At 38.3% G+C, this 19965-nt stretch overlaps 1 protein-coding gene across 1 annotated transcript; it reads right to left on the bottom strand.

Moving 5' to 3' along the window:
* Positions 1 to 373: 373 nt before the first annotated feature.
* nampt2 (nicotinamide phosphoribosyltransferase 2) lies at positions 374 to 19335 on the bottom strand. Its single transcript, XM_059329720.1, has 11 exons — positions 19085 to 19335; positions 15365 to 15500; positions 14894 to 14997; positions 14671 to 14799; positions 11497 to 11655; positions 9822 to 9952; positions 8421 to 8646; positions 8072 to 8191; positions 7136 to 7276; positions 6055 to 6180; positions 374 to 4548 (listed from the first exon to the last, which is right to left on the bottom strand). The coding sequence occupies exons 1-11, from the start codon at positions 19130 to 19132 to the stop codon at positions 4387 to 4389; spliced, it is 1482 nt and encodes a 493-aa protein (XP_059185703.1). The 5' UTR covers positions 19133 to 19335; the 3' UTR covers positions 374 to 4386.
* Positions 19336 to 19965: the final 630 nt, after the last annotated feature.

Genomic DNA, 19965 nt, shown 5'->3' with positions numbered 1-19965 from the left:
GTAAGGCAGGTCTTAAGCCCACAATTGTAAACTTGATTTGTACTGTGGTGTGCTTTTTATGAAATTATGTACTTGAATGGGTGATGTGCAAAAGTACAGTTATTGCTGTAGGCCATTTAATATTTTTCTATCCTTTAAATGTTTTCTTTATTGTGTCAGTATTTGTTCTGTTGTTTTGAGACTTGTCTATGGTGAAACCAAAGAGGAATTCCCACTCAGTGGATAATAAAGTTTTCGTAATGGTATACAAGGTGTACACATTCACCATGTTAAATGTATGGGTTCTATTTTCTTGTAACTCAGTAATACCACCCTCTGCATCTCTAGTGGTATGGACAACTTTGCATGTTGTCAGGTAAGTAAAGAACTCAACCCAGTATAAAAGTGTTATTTTAATCTTACAAAAAAGGTTGCTGTTTACCACACAAACAAAATCAAAGATACAGAACATTTAAAAGATCCAGATATGTTAAAAGGAAATCACTTTCAAAACTATATTTACAAAATCCAATTACATATGTCATTTGTGCCGATACTACAAAGCAGGAAAACCATGTGTTGTCCAGTGTTAGTGGCAAACTGTGTCACTATTTCATCAAAGACCAAAACCTATAGACCTAAACTGAACATACCACTGAACATAAGAATAAAAGGCATTAAAAGAGAGCAAGAACAATCAACTGAAAAAAAAGCTTTGTAGTAGTTTGTTCAATGCATAAAAAATACAGCAGCAGACAAGCTAGTCTTTTAGTCAGCACAACTTACTTGCCGTAACTGGATTGTTGCTGTTAAAGTAGGCAGCTTTTCCTGCACTGCTACCTGCCCAAAACTCAATAAACCAGCCACTTCAAATGTTTGTATGTTTTCCATTAGAAAAGAAGATGATTAAGAAAGGTAAGCAGGTGATACTTTTACATGTGCTACATCCATCTGAAAACTATAAAACAGTTTCACATTTAGACACACTGGTTTATAGGGCTCTGCAAAACTAATTAAAGCAATAATGCCCATTGAGTAGGTTGGTGAAAGGCATTCTGGGAAATAAAATACTAATTACTTAAGTCAAAATTGCAGGTTGATGGAAGGATGGTCCATAAATATGAATAACTAATAAACTACTAATAAAACGTGACAAATCTGATATGGATGATCATGATTCTGGTGGGTTTTTAAAAAAAAAAACTAAACTAAAAGAGGGCGACCAAGGCAGCTCTGTAACACTGTCATATGAGATGCATGAGTTCAACTGCAATTTTTTCCTAGATGAGTGAAGGAAAACCAAAAAGTCAAGTTCAACACGTTTGCTGAGGAGCTGGTGGAGTTGAGGTCAGCACCAGTTACCAAGGTTATGTGTCTCCAACTTGCAAGGAGGCTCTCAGGAATTGACGTGGTAATTACACTTAAGTGCATACGAATTGAAACATCTTATGGTTTATTGATACAAAATTATGTTGAATGACAGTACACATATTAAGTATGCAGTGCATAGTGTGATTTCAGCTGCAGCATGTAGGAGAATATCAGAGGGAATGTTTCCTTTAATGTCCATCAGCCAATCAGTTTACCACTACCTATTTGTATTATTTCATCTAAGGACATCCAAAACAGGCATTTCTCCAATCTAAGACTTCCTACAGAGTAATGCAGTGATTCTAGCAGGACACAATGGTATGCCTCCTTTCAATCTAAAGACCTTTTAGTGTCCATTCTGTCTTCTAGGGGTTAACCTGCACAAACAAATGTGTCATTGCTCAAAAATCAATATTATACCAAACAGCAAAGGATATCTTTAAAAAAACCATGTTTGAAACTAACAAGTTTTGAGTCAAACAGTCACAAATTCAACATAAAGATCAAAAGCACAATTTGATGTTAAACCAGTGTAGCCCTATGCATTCTGTCAATATCAATAACATGTGTGTTAATTACTAAAATATTAAAATTTAGAAAAATAAAACTAATGCATAGTCAAAGGCCACCTCACCTTTCAGCCAATCACATGAGCCTGTCTTTTGAGCAAGGAGTCTCAGCAACTTCTACCAAAATCAGCCAGTTAGAACCTGCTAGCTTGAGCAGCAGCAATGGTGAAGTAATTTTGAATCAAAGGGTCTAACTGCAGCTAGATAAACCCAGTACACAGACACAGAGACTCCTCCTGCAGGAGCTAACACTTCCTGAGTAATAATCTAAGCTCACAATCTGGCCCACATTGTAAAAGATTTAGCTAGGTAGCAATGGGCATTATTGTTAAGATGAGGTCTAAAAGCTACAGAGGATTATGCTGCGCTCCGAATCACATATCCAAACTTTATTTTTTTTTAATCTACTGAAGCTGCTCTAACAAAGTACATACCGTAGCATGATTTATACAAATGGAACACAGTACTTCATCATAACACAGCATATTGAACTTTGACCCTCATGCTCATATATCTGTCGTGGCTTCTGTCGATGAGCTGTCATCTGTCTGCACCCTATTGCACTGCACTGACCATTTACAATCACCTTAGCATCGTTGTTGCCCTGTCAACAGAAACTAACTAGCTAAACTTGATAGCCGTTGTTGAGCTTTTTCCAATACAAGGAGGGTGAAGAGGAGAACCCAAGGGGTTAAATGGCATCATGTCTTCGGGGAACCACTCATGTATTATCTGGTCTGCACTTGGGGGCTCTTTTGTGGACATTTTGAGCTCTCTCTGCACACTTTCCGTAAATTCACATTTCTGCAGATTGGCTGAGAGTATAGCATTTCTTAAGATGGGCTTACCAATGACGAAATCCTAAACAAGAAGGACTGGCATATGGATCCAAGCTTATGCTGTATTATAGACCTAGTTTATTTGTTCTATAAATTTCTTAACCAATTTTGCTTAATGACATTGTTTTGACAAAAGCAAGTAATGTTAAACTGACAATTACCTCTCATCTATTTAGTTAGGCAAGAGTCTGGAAGGCATTCCAATCAGGGACCAACCGCTTTTTGCACATTACAAAGTGAAAAAGGGAAAATAAAAAGTCCCAAACCCAAAATTGTAAATAAGCATAATGTAAAATATTTGCCTGGACTGTGAAATATGTCTATATAAAGCATATGCAGAATATTTATAACAAAATATGCAACATAGCATTTTCATTATTCCTCACTGTACAATGTAAAATTCTTATACAAACTGGATTCAAAAAAGTTGGGACACTGTGTAAAAGAAAAAAATCTAATTCAGAATGAGTGTATATATTTACAAAGGATAAAGTGTTCTCAATTCTCAACTCAAGATTTGTAAATCAATACATTCTGTTTTCATTTTGTTTTTCACAACATCCATATCTGGGTTGTGTTTAATGTTCTTAGAATTTGAAAGTTGCTCTGCATCACTTAAAACAAAGCCCTGTGTGGATTTAATTGTACAGTTTGGATTCTGAACATGTTTTGGCATTGTGCGTCCCCATTTCTATTTGTACCATTTTGGACCCTTACAGCCTCTTGCATTCACACATTACCCAGTGACATGGGTTGGTCCCATGGGGGTTCAGGGTGACTGAGACTGGGCCTCTGGTTGTGTCAGGTTGAAATCACCCATGCATGTGTTGTAGCCCAAAGACATGATGTGACTTCTCTCCTTTTTGCCCTGCTTGGCTGAAGAGAGACAGGGGGACTGAAAGGAGAGTGGGTTGGGAGTATATATGACAAGTGACTGTGATGATGTGATTAGGTTTAAGATTATAAAAAAAGAACATTACTTTTTTTGATGGGGCATTTTCAAATAAAAATGTCAAGCATTGAAAAGAAATGAACTCAGGTAAAACTGATGATTAATAATAAAAATGCATAATTATAATAAGCTGAGTTTCAACAATGTCTGCAGTTATTTCACCAATTGTTGGCTGATTCATAAATATATATATTTAGTTATTTAACCATGAGGTTTCATAGAATGTGCTTTGCTGGCCAGTGCAATCAGAAATCATGCGACAGAAAGAACAGGTATGGCTTTACGGACATTTTTTTGTTCAAATCTGTTGCGGTGCAGCTCGGTCTGAATAATTTGCATTACTGGCCAGTGCTGTGATGTCTTTGTGTACTGCACAACACATAAACTGTGTTTCATTAACACAGAAGGCAGAAAGAAGTGCTGCAATATGAAATATTGCTGAAATATTGTGTATCAAGCACGGCAAGTGTAACCCATACCTGATTTACGTAATCAATTATACTATATTCATATTTTGTTATATTAAATGTTAGTGTCTTGTGATAAACATCTCTTCTCTCCCCTTCAACAGTTTATACTTAGATGGGTGCCTTTCAAAAATACTGCAGTCTTCGTCTAAGTGCACCCTGTTAAAAAGTGAAGGATCATATGCATTGGGAGAGGCTTTAAGGCTGATCTAATGACTCCCGTTGATGATGTGATTGTGATGCAGCTCCTGCTCGTGGTTGTGCAGGGTGGGGTTCACCTCCTCGTCTCTCAGTCGTGCGTTTTTCCTGATCTCTTCCAGAGAGTAGTCCAGCACCAGGCTGCCATTCTCAAAAACAGTCACCAGTAGGTCCTGGAGAACACAGAGCATGCACAGATAGATCAGAAACTACAGCAGGATGACGTTTAAGGGCTGGGCCAGAAAAAAAATTCTATGATTATGCATTTGAATTGAAACATCTTATGGTTTATTTATACAAAAGTATGTTGAATGACAGTACACATATTAAGTATGCAGTGCATAGTGTGATTTCAGCTGCAGTATATAGGAGAATATCAGAGGGAATGTTTCCTTTGATGTCAATCAGCCAATCTGTTTACCACTACCTATTTATATTATTTCATCCAAAACAAGCATTTCTCCAATCTAAGATCTTCTTAAAATTCTTCTAACACTAAATCATGTCTGATACCAAGTATATTTTTCTACAGAGTAATGCAGTCATTCTAGCAGTACACAATGATATGCCTCCATTCAATCTGAAGACATTTGAGTGTTCATTCTGTCTTCTAGGGGTTAACCTGCACAAACAAATGAGTCATTACTCAGATTTTATACTCTGTACTTACTGTACTTGTATACTACTATGTGGCTCCGGAGGAGCTTTGTTGATCTGAGAAAATCAGACAAGTGACATCACTTAAGTGTCTTGTGATGAGACCACACATTTCTAACTGACTGCATTAAAAACCGGGGAACGGCCTGTAACCGCCAGGGAGGATCCAATGAATGACGCCATCTGGATGCATTATGACAAATGTAGCATCCAGCATTGTTACTAGCTTCAACCATACTAGGAACCAAGGTTCAATGTATCTCTGCTGCTCAGATTTTGACCATTCTCTTTTAAAAATTTTTGGAGAAACCAACAAACTTACAATATGAAACAAGATTTTCATACTCATGTATATAGGAGTCAAATTTCAAACACATTATGAATCTTTCGTTAATAAATGTTTATAGACTTTGCTTAATGAATTTATAAGACCGCCTGTCATAAAAATGAGAAAACAAATATTTTAGAAATCTTTCAAAAGCTTGTTTAAAACCAAAATGTTATCGTTGTTTATTTGGCAAATAACAAACTAAATTCACCTTTTTATACCCGAATTTAGCCGTCTCACTGGGCTTCTCTGAGACGTCATTCAACCACTGAAACTAACTCAAACATTTTCTGTTCAGGAATGCAAATAAATAACTATAATTGGACATCTTAATCAAGAAATAATGATGTGCTTTACTATTTGTACAGGGGTTTTTTTATTTTTATTTTAAACAGTTTATTTGAAAATTCATGGATAACAATAAAAATTATATTTTAACATTAAAAATATAATTCTAATTAAAGAGCTTCTACATACAGCTGTATTAACCATTAGAGAAACATAAAAATGATTCTGGTAATTAAGTAATGCCGGTAATTTAGGTTACTGTGGCACAAACCGGTGGTCTAATAAATGTGATAAGCACTGTACATGAAATCCGCAGAATACATTATAAATAAATATACATTACCAGAATAATAAATAACAATACACATTTCTCAGTGAGAGTAAAAAATTGAATGGTGGTACCAACCTCCTCAGGCTTGCCTGCCCCTTTCTCTATTGTCTCTAAAAAGCCATCAGAGTTTCTCCTCAGTGATAATCGGCCCCTCTTTGACCCCTTGGACGGGTCTGTCACCGGCTGCTTGTACACGTCCATCTAGAAAAAATACATTACTTTTTCTCTGCTCTTTTTATGCATTTTATTCAGATTTCTTCACTTTTAATCAGCAAGTCTTTTACAGATGTAACAAGGGATACCATAAAAATGACATGGACTTGATGCTGTGATAGGTACAATAGATATGAGCGTCTTTCAGGTAGTGAAAGGACAACAAAGCTTCATGAACCATTTGCTTTGTTTACAGAGCCCACTAGATGACGCTCTTTGTTCAACAAAGGGCTGAAAACACACTGAATTGCCATTGCTAAAGCCTTTTTTTTAAGACAAGACCGCCATCTAGTGGGGTCAAAAAATAAAGCAAATGGTTCACAAAGCTTCGTTTTCCCTTCACTACTTTCAGCCCATCGGTGCTGTATTATAGTACATCTATAACTGTCGAATAATTTGGGGGGATTTTAGTTTTTTATCTTCCTTGGTATTGATTTTATAGTTTTTTTTTTTAATCAACCCTACCAGCTTCTTTAATGCAATGACTGACAATAGCATATTACACACATTCCTTCCAAATAAGTGGTTCAGTAACTGCATTAACTTGGCTTTTGTTTATAACCTGTCTGATTTACTTTGTTCATGTCTGAAATGAAAGTCAAATGATGTAATAGCTATGACATGCAATACCTAAATCTCTTTGTAAATCGGGGTTTGTCATCCATTGTATTACACAACTGATTGTTTGAACAATGACAGTAATTATGTTCAGTCAAGGTTCAACCAGGATGTAGCTCTGCAAAGAATACTTCCTTCAGTCTGAAGTCTACAAAAAGTCTGTATCAATCAATACAAAACTGCCCTCAAAGAACCATGGTTTTATAAATGAAAGGATAGGTTCACCAGTGTGTGTTATCACAGTATTCCTATGCCCATATGAGCAATGAAACAAACTTCTGTGAGGAATGACCTTTAAACTATTAAAGCAGGACCTTGCACTCACCCCCTTGCCGTTAGTCTCCACGTAGCTGCATTTGAAGGCACAACTGAGTGTATCTCTGTTGAGTTTCTGAAGCAAAGCGCTGCCACAACCAAAGAAGATGTTCTCAGCACTCCAGCCCTCATCGCTCAGCTTCTCAAGAATCTACAGAAAAGAAAGCAAGGAAGTCAACTGACTGACAACAGCAACAATATTTTTTTTAAAGGGTAAGGCTTGCGTTATGAAATATATATGAACCTTCATTGTAATTGTTGTTTGGACCAGGACAAACACTTGCTAATATTTAGACATCTTTCAACAGAGCATCAAACATAAAATTCAGACCAATGAAATGCATCTGTGTGTTAACGACATAGTTTGTGCCATGATCGGCATGACTTATTCTCACTTCTCAACTTCTGTGCTGGGATCTGAGGACACAGTGATGTTCTAAGTCACAGTTTCACACACTCCCTTTTTGCACATCTATTAATCGAGTTAAAGAAGCTGGATGTGTATATTATTTTTAAAAAGGCCAAATCATATTGACCATGATTTCATGTGTAAAAGCAACAAAAGGGTAAAACATCCAAGGGGGATGAATACTTTTGCAAGCCACTGTATATATATATATGCATATGTATATATTACCATATATAAGTCAACATATGGGAAACACTGTACTTGTCTAGAATTGCCAGATTGAAGCAATGAAAAATGTAAAATGTCATCATAACCCACAAGACTGACAGCTAAACTACAAAAATAGTGAAGTATTTTAGTGTGATTGTGGAAACTTTGTTTTTTAGGGGACTCTTACACACAATAGACTTCTTTTTCCCTTCAATTTTGATCAGTTACGATTGTTTCTAATATCTAAAGTCATTATAAAAAATTAAATGTGCAAATGGGGGCAGTGCGAAAATACCATGTCGTTTAGACCAACTTTTATCTTCTCACCTCATCCACTGAGCTCAGGTCAATGCCGTCTCCTTGAATAATTCGCAGGTAAGAAGGCAGAACCTTGTATCCCACAGAGTTCAGAGAACTGCCAAAACACTCCTCCAAGATCTTCAGGACCTGAAAGTGGAACTTAAAGGTTATTTCAAGGTTTGATGCATACAAGTAGGTATCAGCCATGTCAAATGGGAGCAGTCTGACCAGCTTTCAATCAATTTATCCACACTGAATAATTTACTAGTAATCAGTGCAAAGAAGGGTCAGAAGAAGCAAATGTTTCACAAAGTCAAAAGACACATTTTAATTGTTTTTCATTTTGCACATCACTGACTAAACAGCTTATATTTACCTCGATAAGAGTCTCTGCAGGGTCTCCAGAGTCTGGCCTGATTACCAGACATGAATCCTGGCCGCGCTCCATCACTCGCTCCTTCAGCTTGTCTCCCCAGATGTGTTTACAGGCGTTGAAGATGTCATAGCTGTCACTGACCACCGACACTGGCCCTGAGGAGAACTGGTCAAGGACTCGCTCAAATGCCTCCTTCTCCTTGCTTCTTCCCCAGGAGATTATGGTGCTGGACACAGGAAGGAATTAATGAACATGTGGGCCTGTCACGATAACACATTTTTTAGGACGATAGATTTCCCCAGAAACTATCACGATAAACAATAGTATTGTGGAGTACATCCTTTTCCACAGCAATGAATTTTTTAATCTCAAGAATATACATTAAACACTGGAAGTGTGTGGAAAATAAATATTGTGTGCTGCCTTCCAGGTTAACATTTATGATAACTGTCTAATACTCCTATGTTAAAACGGGGACTTTACTGACCTCTCAAAATTCCCTGTAAAGACCGGAGTGACTCTCTTTCGGATGTTTAACAGTTTGTTGTGGTACTTGACTTAACTGCCACCACTTTGTAGTATTTCATGGAAATAGGCTTATCGACATGTTAAGTTTGTTCTGAATGTCAACTAGTGTTCACATGTTCACGTGTGCAGCTACTAGTGAGGGGAGGGGCTGCAGCAGTGCTGTTGTGTGTGTGTGTGTGTGTGTGTGTGTGTGTGTGTGTGAGAAGGTGTGTGTCAAATGAAGGAGGCGAAGACGACACTGTTGGTATCAATATTGTTGCAAATGAGTATCTAATCAAAAACTAATTTTAAGTATCGATTACTATCCAAGTATCTGGAGACTAGATAGTATACGCAGATGAATGGCACTGGGCTCCGGGCTATCTCAAGCTGCTGTGACACAGAGGCCTGATTATTATTCTCACTCTTTTTCTTTGCTAGTTCTGCCCTGTGTAGCAGCTGGATGTGTTACATTTGGATACTGACCTTGAGTGGTTAAGGTTAGGATAGCCTATTGGTCAGGGAATAGGACCTAAGCAAATCAGCTACTGGTACCTCATGCAAGCACGGAGACCTGGCCAATCACGTTGCTTGATTGATGTGCAGGGCAGGTCTTGTGGGATTCATGATGACCGAACACAGAGCCAGGTAAACGTTGGCAAAGTTTCCCTTTAATACTGTTCTAATATTTGAAGATACAACCCCTGGTGGTGTTTCCGTTTGTTGACAACTCAACTAAGTTTAAGTTTGTTATTTATTGTCACATACACTGCACTACAGCACAAGATGGTGAGAAACCCATCTGAGGATTTAACCTGGCAACAGTGTGGGCCACTATGCCACAGTGATGCCCCTAATCACTGTGAAAATGAGTGAAATTTGTGTGTGTCATACCTGTGCTCTGCTGCTGGAATGGAGAAACCAGCCATGGGGCAACCATAGTATCGCTGAGCCATCAGCAGCCCTGCTACGGTGTCTGTACTGCAGAAATTAACCAGGTGAGCTGCTCCACCTAATGCTGCAGACTGGAAAGAGAAGGTGTAAATTATGAATCATTTTGTTGCTTGATTTCAGTTCAAAACAAATTAGCTTTTTTTCTGGGTTCAGTTTTAATGCTACAGAGAAGATATTGCTATCATATGAAATCCACGTTCAATTTAATGAATGCAATTTGAGGATAAAGGCAAGAAAGGCAAGAAAGACGGGGTATTTAAACAACGGGCTTGTGCTCTGTTCTTAGGTTGCCCATTTGACATCTAGCCTTACCAGTAAGTTTGCAAAGAAACAGATTTAATGTTTTTTTCAAATATTCTTTTGGGGGGTAGATGATACCTACGCACCTTTATATGTTGCTATGCTTGAATGTTGTGTGGCTGCAAGCACAAGACCCAGTGCCGGGGATGTGACCAAGCCCACTCTGACTCCCTGCTAGCAAACTTTATGTAGTCAAATTGTCTACACACAGCATCTTGCAGCTTGCCTGTTTACAGTCAGCTCTGTGCAGTGCATTGTTTGTTGTACACAAACCAACTGGCCTTGGAGTATCCTTCTACAATTCAAAGATGCACTTTCACACGCCTGCTCCACATACTACACTCAGCTCATACAGTCTGGCTCCGGCAACCCAATTAAAATCTTCACCACTATCAACAAACCCCTCCAATCCCCCGGAAAACACTTACCAATCCTTCACAGACAATAAGTGCACCTCCTTCCTGTCATTTTTCCAGCAAAAAGTGGACACCATTTACAGCAACCTGGCCACCTCTCCCTCCCCTACCCCCTTGCCCTCCAGGCTCCCCCACTAGGACTAAACACCACACATGGGGTGACAGGACCTTCTCCATCGCTGCTCCCACCCTCTGGAACTCACTCCCAAAAACCATCCGCGACTCCCCCTTACTGTCCATCTTCAAAAAAATACCTTCTACTTTTTTTAGACGCACACAGACATTAGGTTAACAGTGCATTCTTACTACTAATGTTATCACAAATACACTACTACTGCTCAATTTAAAAATGCTCACATCAACCTTTCAATTGTAAGTGGGACCTTTATGTCAGAATCCTCTTACAATGAAACAACCCTCGACTTAGTTTCCTAGTTGGAAAAGAGATTACTAACTGAATTCACATTCCAGCCTTATATTTATTAAGCAAGACTTTCCCTCAGACTTTAGACGCTGAGTTCTCTTAATCTAACCTTCGTGCCTTTAATCAGTTATGTCACCAGTTAGCTGCCAAACAACAATTTGATAACATCAGCATGACACAGCAGCACACATAGAGCTGATATCACAAGATGATCATTTGCTGCAGAGGCCATGTACATTTCAATTTTTCTGTGATAATACAAACCACTGACACAATTTAAGGGATTTAGGAGATGCTCTTAACCCATACTGCAGTGACAGTGATTATGAAAATATATTTTTAGTGTAAATATGTACATACATTAGTAGCAGATATATGCATGAGTAAGAAATAAAAATGAGAAATTCCACTAGCTCTTTCTACCTCAATATTGGTTCCTCTCTACATAAAACCAAAGACAGAAAGTCTTCCTGACCTCCTGTGACGAGACTCCTCTGTAGCCAAAGTCGTGCAGTTTCAGGTCCAGACCTTCCAGGCTCCCGGAGGTGGCCTTTAGGTGCTTGGCCAGGATCTTCTTAAACTCCCTGGATATGGTCGCTACTGTGATGGGATACCACATCTGGACCAGCATCGTCTAGAATCAGCAGATGGGGGGTGGTCCAAAAAGCATGGGTGTAGGGAGAAATAGAACAGATAATGAGTGATCAGTTGGTGTGGAAAAGAAAAGAAGAGGAGCACAAGGCAAACATTTAATGACAGTGTTGCAAATATTGATGTTGTGCCAGTTTAAAATGTCTTTCCTAATCCTAAATCCTAATTTGGAGAAGTTATAAACAAAATGGGATGGTAGGTTGCAGAGATAGATACTGCTAATCTCCCAGTAAAGATTCTTGTTTTTTTTTTGTTTTTTTACACAAAGTTACCACAAGTTATAGCAGTACTATGAAACTGAAATCTTCATCAAAAAATGGTGTGCCAAACATTGCCATTGAGTCAATAACTATGGCTCCTGAATCTTTGGAGAGTACTACCCCCATGCAGAGACTTTTTTGCTGGTAATGGTTCGGTTCCTAGTTCCTCATGATGAAATTTTCTGAGTTTGTCAAACGGTTCTTCATCCTTGGGAGAGTTAATGCGGTGAAATGGCCAATAAACACGTTTGGAGTAATTTATAATTGAAAGTTATGTTTGTAGAGTTCTTATTAGAGTCTGAGCACCAAACAGTGCAAGGACCCTGTTGAAACTGAAGGAATGATTCATTATGCAAATGAATTGCATTTTTTGAGGGCCTGAACATGCCTGAAAACTTATAACACTTTGCACAAGAGTCAAGAGTGTTGAAATTTTAGATGTTTTATGGGTCTTGCGAATGGGTGTGGCAAAACGGCATAGTGCACCCCTTACAAAGTTTCAACAGACGAGCCAGAGTAGGTTTTACATAGAGGAATGAAATTTGATAGGTCGATAGGTTGAGACTTCCTGTGAAGTTGTATTTGAGATGGAAGCATAGTTTTTCCAATTGGCTTTACATTACAGCAGTAGATCAGCCTTTGAAGAATTACTTCGCTCTTCTGGTCAGTTACTTGTTCAAGATGCTTCACTCACTTTATTGAATTATGTATTGAAACACCTTGAAAACAATAAGACTCATGCTAGGCTGCTATTTGTTTATTTCTCCTCTGCTTTCAATGCCATCCAGCCACATATGTTGGTTGAGAAATTAATTGACAGCTTTAATTTAGATTTAGGCCTTGTAGGATGGGTGCTTGATTTTCTCACAAACAGAACTCAGAAAGTGAGGGTAAACACAACTCTGTCAGAGGAGCTGACCACATCCACCAGCTCGCCCCAGGGCTGCGTCCTCTTCCCTCTCTTGTACATCTTGTATACAGATGATTGTCGTAGCCACCATGTAAACAGACACATTATTAAATTTGCGGATGATTCGATAATTGTTAGCCTTCTCGAGGATAAAGAGGACAGCCATGGCCCTATTGTAAATGATTTTATTTGTTGGTGCAAAGATGCTTTTCTCCAACCTAATGTTACCAAAACTAAGGATATGTGTATTGATTTTAGACCGCATGCTCCAGCAGCCCTCCAGAGCAGTGTCATAAATGGCCAAATAGTGGATATGGTGACCACTTATAAGTATCTTGGCACCATTTTTCACAATAAACTAAAATTTGATTTCAACACAGAAGCGCTGTAATTGTTTTTGTTTATGTTTTAAGATTTTTTTAGAGTGACCCTTCAGAAAAAGACGATTGGATTCAGAGTATCAAAGTTAAGTTGAATTTAATATTCTTGTACCAGAAGGAGCGTTTAACAGTGCAACACAACAAGTGAGGTTACAGAGAATAAGGGTCAATCTAAGGAGCCTGGACAGTCGCTTTATTTGCATCTTACAATGGGCGGTTTCTGACATGACTCTAGATAACTTGATTAATCATAGATGCTTTCTTACCCAATTTTCTAATCTGTGTCATGGGAAAATAAGTCTAACCCATCTCTGACTCTTATTCTGTCATGTATGCTTCCCCTTTCCATACATAAGCTGACCCTTATCTGAACCATATCTGACCCTGCCAGCCCTAGGGGAAACACTGGAGCATTTATGTCGAACATATGGCTGGCAGGGACACATCTAATTAGTATCATCATAAAACTTCAGGATAATACAAGATTGAAAAACCCCAGGTTAATATAATTTTTATAACAGTTTAATGTTAAAAACATAACAAAAAGTATGTTTTAACATAAAAAGTAAATATGTTGATATTTTCCTCCTAGCAAGTTGTCCAGATACACTTCAAAATTGGTCAGTGCTTCAAGAGGTTTATGGTGCTTTATTTGCTAAAATTGTGAGTTTTCATTGAACAGTATACCTCTAATGGGTGGCAATTTTAAATATCCGCCATGAAACAGGAAATTGCTGTAACTTTGTCTGTCCTGCCCCAAATGTCTCATGCTTCTTAGTCCAGGCCTGAACACTTCCCACTCTGGATATTGACTTAAGCAATGCCCCCTTTGTTTTAACCATGCTTCTTTTCCAACTCATGAACGGCTTGTTGTGGACTCTTGTGTGAAGTATGACTGCACTCAGCAGATACTTCATAATTCATAGGTGATGGTTTTGCATCTGACATAACTTGTGAAACAGTTTTTGTAGACACTTGTAGACAGAGGAAGTGCAACTTAATTTGCAATAGCAAGCCTAAGGCATGAGTGGTTGCAAAATGCATGGCTGCTTCTTTTTTTGTTGCCGTTTCAACATTACAGTGTCTATTACAGTGAAAAATGAGCCCGCAGTTAATAAAATGTGACAGGAGCAAAAGATGCTCTGAAACTGCTTGGGGTTAAAGGGTTAAAGGGGTGTAGTTATATGCACATCCTTTAGGTGCAAGGCCATTTGCTCTTTTTGCTTTTTGTGTGAAGTATCTTTTGGGTGAGATTCAACAGTGCAGACACTCCCAACTCCACTGCCATTTAATCACTAAAATTAAATTAAATCAACCGACAATTTTAAGTAGAATTGTTGCATTTACATTGTTGCATTTTTGGTGCAGCCCCATAGTAAGGAATGTTATTTGACAAGCCCTTTCATCATTTAAAAAGTTGTACACTATAAAACACAATTCTGGTTTACCTCAATATAGTTGGTGAGCCAGTAAAAGCTGGGATCTGTGTTTTCCACAGTGAAGAGCACGTTGCCTCGCGGTATAATCCTACCCTCAGGGACAGCTTTGATCCTGATAGGAAGACGGCCGTCGTGTTTCTGACATAGTTACAAGCACATTTACTTCAGGTTACATATATGATAATGATGAATCGGTCTCGACAGACTTACAGCTAAACATCTCTTTGCATACCTCAAGAATTTTCCTCCAACTTTCTTCATCAAACACAGCCTGTTTGAAGTGCATTTGGTAGAAGAGCTTGGCTTCCTGAATCTTCTCCTCTGTGACCACTTGGCCTGTTGAGCACAAACCAAGTTACTACATCAGTCACATGTAGAAAATACAAAGGATTAACAACTCCACATCCAGCAAACTGCTTAGCCTGAGCTACAATCAAACCATCAATAGTCACCTTGTATGAACATGTACGAATGTAGTTAATCTTCTGTTTTGTTTCCACATGACGTTGGATTTACCAAGCCATTTTAGCTGAAACTTTTGAAAGTACAGAGTGGAATATTAACCTGCCTACACAGAAGTTTTTACAAGGGGCTCCATTCTTCAATATTCTCTTTCACAGCAAAGTACCAATAAACACACTCTTCACCTCACTTTTGGTTCTGAATATTATTTTGAATATCAGTTGGGAGGGTGTGAATTTACCTATGAGGTACTTCTTCAGCAGATACTGAAGACCGAAGAACACCACTTCACTGAACTGGGAGCCCTTCTTGCGCCTGCATTCAAAGTAGGAGTAGATTTTGCTGACATTTGGAGGATATTGTTTGTAGTGTGTGATCTGAAAGACAAGAAACAGACAGAAGTAAAGCATAACCAGCTAGCAGACCAAGTCTTCAATCTGTAAGTGGATAATGTTGTTTCATCACTTTCTAATCAATCACACCAGTCAGAGTTGTATTGTGAAATTACACAGAATAACAACAACCCAGTAGGTACACTAATGACAAGATGATAACTGTAGGATTGTCTGCTTAACGTGAACATGTTTCCTGGATCCATGAGGGAAGAAAAGATGAGAGCTTAAATCAAAGGTCAATCTTTGTGCTCTTGCTAGCAACCGGTCAGTCACTTTTACCTCTACATGACACCTACAAATGTGGGGAATACTGGTGGCAAAGGTTAGAATGTCCCATCGCCATGGTTCTTAAATCCTGGGAATACTGAGCATACCCATAAACTTCTTCACATTGCACAAAACTTTTTCTTTCATAAACACTGTCTAAGATCAGTGAGGAGAGGCAGTGTCTAGAAGCAATAATAAGAATGGAGACCCATCTTCGGATCACACCAGCTGTGATGCCAAATCAGGACTGCACCGCAAAGTGTGTGTGTCTGTGTAACAGCAGCATTATGGTGTAGTTCAAATTTTGTAGAACAGAGTTTCAAACCCGTCACCACCCTGACAGCTTTTAGGTAAAAAGGTATCCCTTGAACTCCTCAATCTTTATCCTGAACTCCTATTTTCTTTACAGAATCACTTCTGCCACTTTCCATGTGTAGAAACACCACAAAATAATTTTAAAAAAGCTTTTGAGGAGAGAATGCCATGTGCTTTGCACATTTGTATGATTCACAGCATCTGACTGACATTGGGATGATTTGATTCAATATTTCTCAATGAGTTATTAAAGGTTTCATTGTTTAATTATGGAAGCTACGCTGTTTGGGGATTTAGATAAAATCCCTGAGTTCCTTGTAGTTGAGAACATCCTTACTTTGACTAAAATGTTGTAATCATCAATGCAAAACTCAGAAAATACATACATAAATGATTACATGGCAGGAAAAGTAGGGGTATGTCAAACACTAATTACTAATCTTCAATGAAAAACATTATTTGCTTCTCATAAAATCACATTGGTGATTTCCAGACCTTTGCCATTTCGCTGCAGTGCAAACCTTTGAATGACATCTAACTGTGACATCTGACATTTAACTCTACTGAGCTGAGCCTACGCTACTGTATACCCCATACCAACACAGCCTGCCCAAGCAGTGGACCCATATGACTCATATGCATGTTTTGAACATTGACTGTAAAAATCAGGTTATGACTGGACTGAAATGAAACTTAAGCTAAACAGCCAATTGGACTTTAGAGCTCTGAGATACATGCAACTACACTGCAATGTAAAAAAGAAAGAAGCATAACTGGCTATGCATAACAAAGTAATGAAACAGGGTCTAGGGCATGCACATCAAAAAACTTCTAAAGTTGCTGGATCAGAAAACCAAACCAAGGACAAAAGATACATTTGACTATGTCTGATGAGTATCTCTTAGATCAAAATGTTGTATAATTAAAATAACTTGAGCCTTTAATGGTGTGCTGATCTTTTGGCTCATTCACACATCTGAATGTATGTTTCGTTTTACATAAAAGGGACTGTTCCAACTTTTCGACAGTTCTCCTTCTAACTTTATTTATCTATTTCTAAGAACTGAGCCACTCTCCAGTTGTCTTTGAGTTTAAATTAGGATCTTTTTGGGGTGGACAATGTCCGGTTAATTTCCAGAAACTTTCCATGGGAAGTTAAGATGGGAAATCTTGGAAATATTCAAAATCAATAAAACATGATATTTCAACAGATTTATTCGTAAGTAGAACTTTATCATGTTTTTATTATTTTATTGAACAACAAAAACATGAATGTTCCACCCATTCAAAAATTAAGTAAAATGAACCCCCCTCCCCTCCAAAAAAAAAAAGTTCCATTAAAAATGTTAAAAAATGAAAAAAAAAAAGAGCCCCTCTGCTTCCAAAAAAGTCCCATTTAACATGTAGATGAATTGAACATGTGATGTAGGGGGCATGGCCTCAGTAGCCCTGCAGTAAGCAGTGTGCTATGTGCATGTGATTGAGGAATATTCAAGTGTACTTCCATGAAATCTGGTTGTTTTGGGCAAGAATCTAGAAACTCTAGAAATATATTTTCCTCAACTATATTTGAGTTCCCTGTTAAGGGCCATCCTTTAATTTTGTAAAATCACAGTTTATTCCTGTTTATCCCCATAAATTCCAGTTAATTCACATATTTTCTTGTTAAAGTTTCCAACTTCAAAAAACTTGGAATTACAGTGTAATATCACTATTCTGTAGTTCAGTGCCAAGCCTAAAGCATTTATTAAATGCATCTATCAAATAATGCGTTTAAAGGAGACATGAATAGCAGGGTGGACAGCACAAGGACTCATATTTACAGTTGTGTATTTTAAATGTGTTTTCACAGTGTACACATGACACAACACACAATTAACAACATACATATAAACATGTAAAATAAGGCAAATGGGCACCTAGCAGGGAATCAAAGACTTCTTATGTTATGGTTGGCCTTTGGCACCCTAAATTGATGGAAGCAAATGAAAGTTTGAATGAGGTGGATGTGAAGTATCTGCAGTTTACCTGGCTAAAGTAAGTCTACCAACCAGACCAACGAGAGCCGTATCATCTCACTATTTAAAAACAGGACATTCTCATTTCATTTGTAGGACCCCTTGCCATACTGAGCTCCTGGGCGTCCACCTGATAGATTTGACATTTAACTCTACTGAACTGAGCATGAGTCACTGATACCCACACATCCTGGCCCAGCAGCGGATTGATGCTCAACTGGGTTTCAGTTGTGTTTCGTTTAAAGTGAAACTGAAAGTTAACAGACGGTGATTCATGCAACAACATTGTCTTGTAAATGGCTTCATTGAACAGATAATGAAAACAAGAAAGTGTTTAGAATACACACACAAAATCACTGCCCTAATCCTGCTGTGTAGAAAATGATGAGCTATTTTTTGTGTGATTAACATTGTTTTATTTTACATTTTCATTGTGTGTGTGTGTGTCATACTCAGTTACCATTACAATAAAATGTGAAGTATAGTTAAGGTATGATGATAACGAAACTGAACACTTGCACCATTCAAAATGTCTACAGACCCATTCCTTGCCAAGTTATATCTTTTTAGATAAGGTTTCATAGATATAACTTGTATGCCGCTTCGTCCTCATGGTGACCCTCTGTAACCCTGCTCCTGGTGTTAACAAACCACACACTGCACTTATAACACGAGCATAGCGTTACACACAAAATAAAGTGTGTATACCTACTGCTGGTACATTAGTATCGGTTTTACACCCCTCAGCTTCAAACCACAAGGCTGTGGGACATTTAACACACCAATCGACCAAATAATGAAAGGGCTAACGTTACTCGTGATGTGGTATGTGACGTTGGTGAGACACTGAACGAAAGGTGTCGCGAACGGTATCCCTAATAAACACATTTTATTTAAACTTAATCGAAAAAACACCCGAAATACAACAAATAGCAGGGTGAATGTAACAACGACGGATACACTCACCTTGTAAGAATCCGTCGCTAGCAAGAAATTAAAATCCTGTGCTGCCATTGTTGTTGTGGATGAATGAATTAACGTGAATTTCACGTCTGACTCCTCGTAGCAACTTAACAAGAGAGTTACCCAGAAGCAAGATGAGGAAGCAGAGAAAATAAACTTCAACGTTGAGATATGGTGATTTTTAACCCCGTGGTCCTCTGTGAACTCTAACTAGGGGGTTAGCGCTGTGCTTCTCCAGTCAGAGCAGCAGTCATTATGTAGGTTGGGGGTTAGTGTAAAGGGGCGGGGCGGGGCTCATCGGTGCTCATGGCCACACGCACGTCCTCTCCGTCCTCCTTCTCCTTGGCCCCGCCCTCCTCAAGTGGTACGTCATGCTGCATTCAAGGACAGGAGGGTTATTTTTCGAACTTAACCCTTTGATGCACAACAAGGGTCTGAAGTGACCCGACAGAGTTTTTATGTTCTATCTTTGCAATAAATTATTTTCATCATTCAGTATTCCAGGTTTTCCTCAATTAGTTTGATTTTGATCATCACACATCCTAATTTTATGTTTTCCTTCATTCATTTGTTAATAAAATCCCTTTTGGTGTCACTACTCTTCTCATGCACAACATGGGTCAAAAATAACCCATATCCATTTTTTAAGCTAAGTAGCTTGCAAAGCTAACTACTTAGCTAACTTCTTGGCTAAGTAGTTAGCTAAGTTGCTTGCTAAGCTAACTACTTAGCTCATTTCTTGGCTAAGTATTTAGCTTAGCAAGCTACTTAGCCAAGGAGTTAGCTATGTAATAATACAAAAATTTTTCTTCTTCGTAGAGTTTGAGAGGCAAAATGGAAATAATGATCTATTGTTCATCGAAAAAAATAATTAAAGAATACTT

Source organism: Centropristis striata, chromosome 3, assembly GCF_030273125.1.
Source record: "Centropristis striata isolate RG_2023a ecotype Rhode Island chromosome 3, C.striata_1.0, whole genome shotgun sequence".
Classification (NCBI taxonomy): Eukaryota; Metazoa; Chordata; class Actinopteri; order Perciformes; family Serranidae; genus Centropristis; species Centropristis striata.
Note: the sequence above shows the minus strand (reverse complement) of the source record. Positions and strands in the feature narration are given on the sequence as shown.

What these genes read in the sequence shown, in the direction of transcription:
- nampt2 (XM_059329720.1), bottom strand. Translation starts at nt 19,132, where the DNA reads ATGGCAGCACAGGATTTTAATTTCTTGCTAGCGACGGATTCTTACAAG. An exon ending in ATTCCAGCAGCAGAGCACAG is followed by an intron (nt 8,647 to 9,821) that starts GTATGACACACA and finishes TCCTGTGTCCAG; the next exon opens with CACCATAATCTCCTGGGGAA. An exon ending in GGGCAGGCAAGCCTGAGGAG is followed by an intron (nt 4,549 to 6,054) that starts GTTGGTACCACC and finishes TGTGTTCTCCAG; the next exon opens with GACCTACTGGTGACTGTTTT.